This window comes from Teleopsis dalmanni, chromosome 1, assembly GCF_002237135.1.
Source record: "Teleopsis dalmanni isolate 2A chromosome 1, ASM223713v2, whole genome shotgun sequence".
NCBI lineage: Eukaryota > Metazoa > Arthropoda > Insecta > Diptera > Diopsidae > Teleopsis > Teleopsis dalmanni.
Genome location: NC_051846.1, coordinates 117294470 through 117305256, shown reverse-complemented (window position 1 = coordinate 117305256; position 10787 = coordinate 117294470). Strand labels below are relative to the sequence as shown.

The following is a 10787-nucleotide window of genomic DNA, read 5'->3' as shown; positions in this document are numbered from 1 at the left end:
ATTGTTTGCATGTTCAAAATGCTTTTCAAGGCACCCGTTTGAAGAATTGTCTTCGGGTTCACAACTTTGCAAGGTATGTGTCAGCATACAGTTTAAAATTGGGAAAAATAATACATTTCCTCGTAATTAATGATTTGGTTACAAAGATTAACACGTGTTTGAAGAAACTTATTCCAAGATAAACAAAATCAAACAGCTAAAACGTGATATAAAATAATTGTAAATGCGCATTAAATGTAAACAAAAAAGTTTGCCAAATTTTGTGTCATTGCCAAAGGTTTTGCTATGAGTGAAAAAAAACAATGCTATGCAATAAATAGTAAAGTTCAAGTTATATTTTAAATTTCTATTTACAGAACTGCCGCGTTACATCGGCCGCTAAATGTTGTACTTATTGCCGTTCAGAATTTCAGCCCGTAATGTGAGTATAAATGAAATATCCAGTTATTTGTTATGTGACTTCATATTATTATCTTCGTATATTTCGATGGCTGAAATTTAGGAAATCACAAAGCGCATGCAAAAAGTGTGAACATTGTTTAAGCAAATACGGCAAGCCATCTGCATGCGAATGCTGCAAAATTGTCGCAGCTTTCAATAGTACTAAGTGTATGAGGTATGTATAAAATGTTCAAAACTGGACATATTTTAATCCTATAAACTGATTTGGATATACTGAATGCACAATGATAAGAAAGGAGGGTATGGGTTGTTTTACATGTCAAAAGTCAAAATTAATTCAAAAACCGCAAGTATCAAATTGTCAACGCAAGAAGTCGTTCGGGAACGACTATAACTGTAAGTTCAATGCACTTCAAAAGAATAATTAATGAAAGTATCAAACTAATGTCTATGTTTCATATTAGAAGTGTCAAAAGTGATTTGATATTCTTTTTTTTTTAAATTGGGTAAACATTTAATATGGGAGGAAAAGTATATGTGCTCCTATGAAAATATCTGATATACAAATATATAAATAGATACTTGGCTGAATTAGTAAATTGATAGATGTTATTGTTATATGTTTATATATATAATTTAATACTTAAGAAAATGGTATTTCTTAAATGTTATTATGACTTAATATAATTACTAAATAGAATAATACATCCTTAAATATTATTATATATATATATAACACAAGGGTACGATTTTAATATAACGTATTATTATATAAATAAAACTCCAAACCCTTTATTCCTTATGTTGTGCCTTCAATTTTAATCATATTTCTTTTTTTGTACTATTGATTCTTAAGAATCAAGACTCCTTAAAAAAAATTCAACGTTATGAACGCAAACATTTTCTTCTTCTCTTTTCTTCTGCATAATATTTATTCAATGAATACACAAATCAACTTATATGTTATTCACAACAATCCCTACTAACGTTCGATGTCAATAACAGATGTGCTAGCTATGAAGTAAAATACGGTCCACCTGTACAATGTGATGAGTGCAAACAACGATCCGCATTTGATAAACATGACGAGAATAAAAAGGTTAGCGAGCGAAGTCGACAGATTCAATCAATAATGTACTACCACCAAAACCTCGCAAAAATATTTAAACTGTATTTTATAAGCTTTTAGTAATAAATATGTAAATTCGCATAATTTAATTTGCTGTAAAACTTTGAATATCTTAATTGTAAATTAATTCAAGATATGTACCTATCAATCTAAAATTAACTAAGGTCTGGATATGTAGTGTTGTAATGAATGACAAAATAATTTTGTAAATGTTTGCGTTCTTAAATTGTTGAATTTAAACCGTAGTATAGTAGTTTGTAAATTATGTTTGTTAAACTGACCATTTAATATTATGTTTTTAATGTATATTACACAGGTCAATGGCAAATTGCTCTGTTGGCTATGTACCTGCTCATTTAAACGTGCCCTTCTCAAAGCACAGCAGGAAGGGCGATTACCTTCAAAGAAACGACCTCACGAAAAATCGCACAGAGAAAATTCCTCAGCTTCAGCCAAGAAATCATCTCGGACTTCTGCTGATTTAACGAAAGGAAGTACATCAGCTGTTAGCGCAGCTGGATTGGATTTACCCGATAAAATTTCACGCACAGGTTCTGGCGGCAGTAGTGGAAGTGGAAATGGAGCAATTATTGGTTTAGGATCATTAGGCACACCAGCTGTTATATCGATTGATCCTAACTCAGCTGATCATGTAGTTGCTATGACAAATCTTAAGGAGCGTATTGCTAGTCTTGAAAAACGCCTACAGCTTAAAGATAAAGATTTGTTGGAAAAAGATAAACTGGTATGTTAGTTAAAATATTAAACATATAATTTTTTAATTGATGTTCTTTCACTTTTCAGGTGACAGAGTTGAAAGGAAAGATGTTTGAAAAGGAAATTGAAATGCGTAATAAAATGAAAGAACAAGAGCGATTAAACGAAATGAAAGTAGAAAATCTTAATCGCAAGGTATCTAACTTATTAAAAGAAGTAGCAGGCTTGAAGAAAGGTAACAAGAAAAATGGTAGAGAAAAACGTGAAAATGTATCACCTAAAGAAGAGATTATTGAAATAAAGTCGAATGAAGTTAAAGAAGATAAGGAAGAAAGCCGCGGAGGAGATGAACAAGAGGAGCGTGACGAACGTATAGAAAATGAAGAAAAAGAAAGTTCTTCAGACTCACGTTCAAATAGTCCCTCAACAAATTAATTATTCTACTTAAATTAGTAAATATTCCTCATATTGTATATTTACAAGATTTGAATCAAGTTTTTAAATTTTCTAATTTAGTTATTATTATTTACATGACAAACAGTTATGCAGAAATAGGTAAGAGAACTCTTACTTAATTTATCAGCTTATATATATATAAATTATAAATTTTTTTTTCTATAAGTGTTAGTTTCATAAAGTTGTTGGAAAGACTTGTTTTTTGTGCGCATTATAATATATTACTATAAACATTCAGAAATTAATTTTAAAAAAAATTTAATTTAAGCATAATAAATTTAGTAAATTGTAACTTTATTTTGTAGTTGACTTCTTCTTATTTTTTACTTATTCTGAAGCAAATGTTTTTGTTTATAAGTTTTAATAATTTGTAAGAGATTGAAAACAAATAAAAAAAAATCCAACAAAAATTATGTTTTTATGTCATTTCTAACATATTTCAACTTTATCAATATGTATATATTATAATTTAATTTTTGAGTCTGAATTTTTTTCGTAGCAGTTTAATTAAAAATGTATAGGTTTGATATTGGTTTTCAGCTCTATAAAAATTTTTTTTGAGTTAGTTTCAAGTTAATATTTGTAATCTATGTTCAAAACTTTTTGTCAAAACTAAGTTGTTTTGATTAATTCTTTTAAAGAGCAGTAATATTTGGTCATCGGTTATTTTAACTTTATTTATATTAACTTTTTTGAATTGTTGATTGCATTGTATTTGAAAATGGTACGATTTAAAAAAATTATGTATAATTTGAGACAAAATTAGAATTAAAAACTAGATGTTAACTAAATAATTACAACTGTAAAGAAATTCGCGCAAATAAACTAGTACCGAACTGGTGGTGGCGAACGGAAATAAATCATATTGATTTACGTTTCGGTTCCAGCTTTTGCTCTGAGAAAAATGCAAACTTCGACACGGTGTCGGTTTGAAGCCCTCTCAGATGGTCATATTTATACTATATCATAGCTAGAAACAGGCTCGGCAGCTTACGCTCTTTATTCCTTGGCAAACTGAAAAATGTCTATTAAGAGTCACTGTCAAATATTTTATTCAATTTAATACCATCAAATGGACTTTGTGAAATTATATATCATATTTTTAAATAATAAATGTATACATATATTAAATATAATTGTTCGTTGGAAACTAAGTGTGCCAATAAATTCATAGAGCCTATTTAAGTACTTTATTGGGTTTTTAATTTTAATAAATTATATATATAAAACTTTGAGTTTGTTTATCGACCTTTTATGATTTTTTGCTTATTTTTTAATTAGCTATAGGCCACTTTTTTTCAGTAAAAATTAAAAATCTTTGTTTTTTAATTAATTCTATATTTCGCCTCTCAGAGTCTTCATCAGGAAATTATATATAAAAGATAATATAATGAAATGAAATAAATTTAATTGCAAATGAAGCATTTTATCTAAAAAAATTTTGTTAATAAAAATTACTGCATAACAGCAATAATTATGTTTGTCACTGTATACACCTTGTGATATATTCATATGTCAGGGTCTAAGTTCGGAATGAGAAGTTCACATTTTGTTTTTTTTACAAAAGAATAAGGATCATAAATTTCAATTTGTTAATATAATTTATTATCACTCAATCTTATTAGTTAACAATTATAATCTTACAATCATTAATATAACAATTTTTTACTTACTGTACATAGATATTACAAGTGACTTTTGTATTTACAAAATACAAAGCTAAAATTAATGAGGTTTCGGTTTATGTCCATCAACATAAAAGTTTCGAGTTGCTTTTGGTAGTTCTAATTCTATTCCATCGAGCTCTTTACTGAGTGTAATTTGGCAACCCAAACGTGAATTTTCACGCAGTAAAGGTGCCATGTCAAGAAGATCATCTTCTTTTTCTTCAGGATTTGGTAGTTTGTCCTGATAATTCTGATGTACGTAAACATGACACGTTGTACATGCTAATGAGGCTTCACATGCTCCTATAATTTTTAATGTGATTAAATAATGCGTTTGATTTTAAAATAATACTTCATATTAAAATGAATTAATTACTTTTGTAACAATAAATAATTTTAAATAAGAGAACAGTAATACAAAATATTTTACTACAAATAAAAAAAACAGATTTCAGAAATGAAGTAGTACTTTTTTGTAGAATTTTTAAAATTTTTACCTTCCATATCGATTCCATGCCTGTGAGCTAAGTAAAGAACATTATCTCCTACTTTTCCTTTAACTTTGATACGCTTACCATCTTTATCAATATACGTGACTCGTACGCTGTTAAATAAATACAGGAAAAATTTAATGAATACATAATATATGTAAATAAGCTGATAAAATTTCTTACACTTCATCTTCAGATTTTGGATCTTGCCATTCAAATTCTCCATGACACCGTACTATATAAAATAAGTGATATTATATTGAAATTTTTCTATTTTATATTTATTTACCATTTGTTTTATGTAACCATTTATTTCCCAAATGTTGTATTTGTTTTATATTTGAATAAATATTAAAAGAATTCCTTGCTTGCTTTAATAAACAATACATTTTAACATTTCCCTATAGGTTATGAAATAATATTAACAGCTGTTTCTGTAGCCGCTGTATTGATGCTTCAGAAATTGTTTACAAACGCACAATAGGCAAAAATTTGTATACATTCAAAATATTTTTATAAGAAAAATAATTGGGTAACGACAATGTCTAAAACTTCTCGACGAGACCAAAGTAGACAAGGTAATATTAATATTATAAAAAATGTGATTTCCAGCTTTATAAATTTTTTTTTCTCTTTTAAACTAGAAACTGTACCAAACAAACGCAAGCGTATAATAGAAATTTTAACAGATGTACAAAAGATGCAAATGAGTGAAGATGAGGAATTGATGACCGACACACCGTTGGAAGCTATTAACGTCCAACAGTTGCTACGCGAAGGCTTTACACACCTAGCAAGTACAATAAAAAGTACTTTAATTCAAATGAATAATGAAAGGGAAAAGAACTTGGAGAGACGGCATAAAGAGTTAATGAATTTATTGGCAAGTAATCTGTCCACCGATAATGGTGATGAAATTCTTGACGACAAGGTAACAGATTCTGAAAGCGAGGACACTAATCAGACTTCTGTAGCCGAGGAAAATAACGTAAAGTTTGTACCTGTAAAAAAAGAAATTGGAAAAAATGCTTGGACAGAATCAACTCCTAATTCTTTATTTAAAACTAACATTGATGAAGTTCCAGCTAAGAATTCAGTTCTACGTAATAAATCCCACAAAACTGAATATGAAATAATGAAGGAGAAAATGCTACAAATGCAAAGAAAGAAAATGGAAGATCGTGAACGTAAAAAACATTGCTATAATTAAGATAATGTAATAATAGATTCATAAATTTTTAAATCAAACAAAATAAAATGTACAATATTCTAGTTATAGTATGTATGTATGTGTGGTGTATTTATTTGTTAACCGCTGTAAAAAAACAGCGGCTCAATAGTAAGTTATCAGCTGAAAAATAATTTGCGGGTAAATAATATTCAGAAATTTAAATTATTACCTTATGGGCAGTAATGACGACGAATTGCAAAAATATAGAAAATAAAGTAATTACTACAAAGCGAAGACGAAGCTCAACAAGTGAAAGTTATGATCGACATAGCCAGGAATTATTTTGGCCTGATTCCGATGATAATGATAGTTTTTTCTCAAATTCCAAGATAGAGAATCTAATTGATAATAAAGTTGGGACTTTTAATGAACGTAAAAGTAACATAAATGATTTTGAACATAATTGCATAGATGATAGCCTTTTTGGCGATATAAATATACCTGAATCAGAAAATGGTAATTTAGGTGGTACGCCTTTAGTGCAAGATTTTCCTGACAGAATCAACAACAGCGACGTAATATTTTCAGATATCGACATAAATGATTATATACAAGATTCTGAAAAGGATTTATTTAGTGATTCGCTGCCTGACGACTTTGCAATACAAAATACACAGAAGTTCTTGGAAGATGTTGCTTTTAAAGTACCAAATATACCAAATCAAAAGAATAAAAATATGCCCAACGATGATTCCATGATATCGGTTTCAATGCTAGAAGATATTCAAGGTTCTCAATATGAGACAAGTGAAGAAATACGCAATCGTACGATTCAATCAAATCAATGTGCAAATAGTTCCCACAAAGAAATTGCGGATTTGTCGCATTTAAACTGGGAAACACAAATATTTGTTGAAGAAAAAAATGATATACCATCAAAAGGCAATTTTTATGGTTTACCAGATAGTGTAAAGAAAATGATACTCGAGCATAAATCCATCACGGGTTTATATGGTGAGTAGTAGTATATATTATACTTCAATCATTTAATAAATTTGTTTGTTTAGAATGGCAGGATGAATGTTTAAATCTACCCGCAATAAGGCAAAGAAAAAATTTAATATATGCTTTACCGACCAGTGGCGGAAAAACATTAGTTGCGGAAATTTTAATGTTGAGAGAAATAATATGCCGGGAAAAGAATGTTCTCTTTATACTTCCATATGTATCAATTGTTCAAGAGAAAGTAAGTTGCACAAATAACATGTATAATAATTATTTATAATAATTTAATATTGTATTAGAATATTTATAAATAAAAATTATGATTTTGGTTATTTAGGTAAGCGCAATGTCACCATTTGCTATAGCACTGAACTTCATTGTTGATGAGTACACGTCTGGCAAAGGAAAGTGTCCACCATCGAAGCGCATTAAAAGGAAAAGTATATATATAGCATCTATTGAAAAAGGTGCAATTTTACTTGATAGTTTAATTGATGCTGGACGTGCAAATGAAATTGGCTTAGTTGTTGTAGACGAATTACATTTAATTGGAGAAAAGGGTCGGGGATCGGTACTCGAAACAATGCTAACAAAAGTTATGTTTATAAATGGTAATTATTAATAATGATTGTCATAGATTTGACATCCTGGAGCCAATCGTTTTTTTAGATGGTCAAGTGTTGCTTACTTCTTACCAACTGAATTACAATATTATATGTTAACGTTGATTTGACTTAAAATTTGTTATATTTGTTACAGCTAAAATACAGGTTGTTGGAATGAGTGCGACTATAGGAAATCTAACTGAAATTTCTACATTTTTAAATGCTGACGTATATTCAAGAGGATTTCGTCCTGTAGAGCTAAAAGAATACATAAAATGTGGTCGAGATATATTACAAATTAATGCTGCTGGGAAAACGTTGGAAGAAGTTTTTACCTTTAAAAGAAGTGTTAATTTCAAGGTTCGAACTCAAAACAAGATAACATTTACAATTTTACAATATAAGATTTTAATTATTTTACAGTATACTGAGTCAGTTGCTCGTTGTGATCCAGATCATTTAGCTGGGCTAGTTACGGAATGTGCTCCTAAGCATTGTTGTTTAATATTTTGTCCTACACGAAAAAACTGTGAAAACGTAGCTTTACTCTTAACACAAATTTTACCGAAGTCAGTATCTTTTATACTCTTGCACACCGATATACTTTAATAAATTTTATTAATTTAAATAGATCCAGATTTTTGGAGCACCAAAAAAGTGAAAAGAATGATCTGATGGATGCGCTTGAAAAAATATGTGGCATATTAAGTCCAGTTTTAGCAAAAACAATACCGTTTGGTGTTGCATATCATCATTCAGGTCTGACTACAGATGAACGCAAATTCATTGAAACTGCATATAGACTCAATGTAATCAGTGTTATTTGCTGCACGTCCACTTTGGCAGCAGGTGTTAATCTACCAGCTAAACGTGTAATAATTCGCGCCCCCTATATTGGTGCTGAATTTATGACTCTATGTAAATATAAGCAAATGGTTGGACGAGCGGGTCGTGCGGGTATGGGTGAAGCTGGTGAGAGTATACTCATAAGTGCGTGCCAAGATAATGTTCGTGTTGGAGAAATGTTATTTTCGCCAATGGATAAAGCTGTTAGTTCCTTAGACAATATAGATGGTTTAGGTATTCAGGTAAATAGCTTATATGTAGATTTTGTTTATTTTAGTAATTTTGAATATTTTTTAGAGTCTTATAGTAAGTTCAATAGGTTTGAACTTAGCACATTGTCGTCGTGATTTATATCAACTTTTAAATAGTACGTTACTTGCTGTACAAGCTGAACAACTTGGTCTAAAAACAGAGGCTCTTGTAATGAATTCGATACGAGAGATGTTCAAAAACAGAGTACTAGAAATTTGCTCTAGGGAAAAGAGTGAGCAAGCATCAATAATTATTAGTCAAGATATAAGAAATGATATGAAAAGTATAACAACACAAGAACGTCGTCTATTTATTGGCAAATCAACAAAATTTCAGTTGACAACTATTGGTAAAGCTTCATTTAAAGCTGGTATTGATTACAAACGAACATATAACATTTATTATGAATTAAAAAATGCACAGAAACATTTAATTTTAACAAACTATGCACACCTTCTTTACTTAGTTGTTTGCTTTAATTCAAATGCAACTGGCGATGAATTATTTGCAGCTAATGCAGCTATACTATTTCGAGAGTACACATCTCTAGATGACACAACACAAAAACTATTCCAACTTGTAGGTTTAACAGAAGCAATCGCAGCTAAAATAAGAAAAACTCTTTCAATACAAGGAAAAATGGAGTTAAAATTAAATAGATTGTTTAAGGTACTAATACTGATTGATATATTGAATTTATTGCCAATACCTGCAATTGCTACGAAATTTGATATTGAACGCGGCTCGCTACAAAATTTAGTCAGCCAATCTACAGCAGCTGCCAATGCAATAGTACGTTTATGTGAACAGGTGGAAGAATTTTGGTGCTACAAACCTTTATTTGAGAGAATTGGTGCAAAAATGGATCGTTGTGGTACAATTGAATTGGAACCACTAATGGAACTGCCTGCTGTTAAGATTGTAATTTTATTTTGTTTATTGTTGTAGTTATTAACTTTTCTTAAGTTTTTTAATTTTTAATAGATTAATGTTATTATACTTAATATAATATATTATGATAATATAATATATTATTATAATATTTTATTATATTATTATAATAATTTATTATACTATAATATTATATTCTACTATTATAATATATTATTATACTATTATAATATACGTTTATAACTTATAATAATGTTATAATATATTAATAAATTGTTTATTTTAAATATATTTATATAAATAGTTTTAAATAATTATATTCTTTATAACTTTTTTTTATTTTAGTTATTATTGTATATAATTTTTAATTGGAATTTTATGTATGATACCAATAATTATTTACGTGACAATTAATGATAATTTATTTTTCAATTTTATACATTAAAACTTTTATATTGTACTGTAATCATTTAAAATAATTTATTATTATTTTTTTATTTAGAATCGTGCAAAGCAATTTTATGCTGCTGGTTTTAAAACTATCGAGGATATTGCGAAATGTCGTCCAATACAGTTGGTGAAATCTATTGAACATATGCCTTTGAAGGTTGCTAAAGAGATTATATCAGCTGCCAAGGTAGGATGCATATACCATAAATATAAATTCAGTTTTATATAATAAATAATTTAAATTTATATAATAAATAATAAATCATTTTTCCACAGATAATTTTAATGAAAAAATTGGACGTACTAGAAGATGAGACTGAGGCAATCAAATTATGTTTACATCAAACTGAGGAACCAGAATAAAATAGATTAAGAAATGTAATTAATTTGTTTGTTTGAAATTATTTTATTTTTTTGTTTTTTGTTATTTTAAACTTAAGTTTTAAGTTTTCATTAACACGTGCATATATTGTGAATACACACGTTTAATTTATAAGTACATCAGCAGAATTAATTTCAAATTGTATAATTTAAATTTATATAATTTATAGGCAATAATTTGTTTTCAGTTTAGTGATATTTAAATAAAAATTTCATAATTAAAAATTTGCAATAAAATAATAATAGAAAAATCAATGGTTTTTAATTATTAAATTTAAAATTAAAATAGTATCGTTAAAAGAAAACGAAAAAAAAAAAATTAAA

The 10787-nt window shown here is 28.3% G+C and overlaps 4 protein-coding genes across 4 annotated transcripts; 3 read left to right on the top strand and 1 right to left on the bottom strand.

Annotated features, from left to right (window-relative positions):
• Positions 1-4: 4 nt before the first annotated feature.
• LOC119665685 (protein FAM76A-like) lies at positions 5-3073 on the top strand (the record flags this gene model as incomplete). Its single annotated transcript, XM_038074915.1, has 6 exons — positions 5-73; positions 357-421; positions 503-616; positions 1408-1501; positions 1848-2276; positions 2336-3073. Coding segments are annotated over 6 exons (1119 nt in total), but the record flags the coding sequence as incomplete, so codon positions are not given.
• A 1227-nt stretch (positions 3074-4300) lies between these two features.
• On the bottom strand, positions 4301-5261 carry LOC119667839 (adrenodoxin-like protein 1, mitochondrial). The gene is made up of 4 exons (XM_038077178.1): positions 5152-5261; positions 5046-5097; positions 4869-4975; positions 4301-4674 (listed from the first exon to the last, which is right to left on the bottom strand). Exons 1-4 carry the CDS (start codon positions 5249-5251, stop codon positions 4430-4432), a joined length of 504 nt encoding a protein of 167 aa, XP_037933106.1. The 5' UTR covers positions 5252-5261; the 3' UTR covers positions 4301-4429.
• Positions 5262-5318: 57 nt separating this feature from the next.
• On the top strand, positions 5319-6147 carry LOC119667838. Its single transcript, XM_038077177.1, has 2 exons — positions 5319-5440; positions 5507-6147. Exons 1-2 carry the CDS (start codon positions 5404-5406, stop codon positions 6070-6072), a joined length of 603 nt encoding a protein of 200 aa, XP_037933105.1. The 5' UTR covers positions 5319-5403; the 3' UTR covers positions 6073-6147.
• A 31-nt stretch (positions 6148-6178) lies between these two features.
• On the top strand, positions 6179-10586 carry LOC119667834 (helicase POLQ-like). The gene is made up of 9 exons (XM_038077172.1): positions 6179-7047; positions 7101-7279; positions 7376-7649; positions 7798-8003; positions 8067-8212; positions 8275-8731; positions 8787-9662; positions 10135-10269; positions 10359-10586. The coding sequence occupies exons 1-9, from the start codon at positions 6276-6278 to the stop codon at positions 10443-10445; spliced, it is 3132 nt and encodes a 1043-aa protein (XP_037933100.1). The 5' UTR covers positions 6179-6275; the 3' UTR covers positions 10446-10586.
• The last annotated feature ends 201 nt before the right edge of the window (positions 10587-10787 follow it).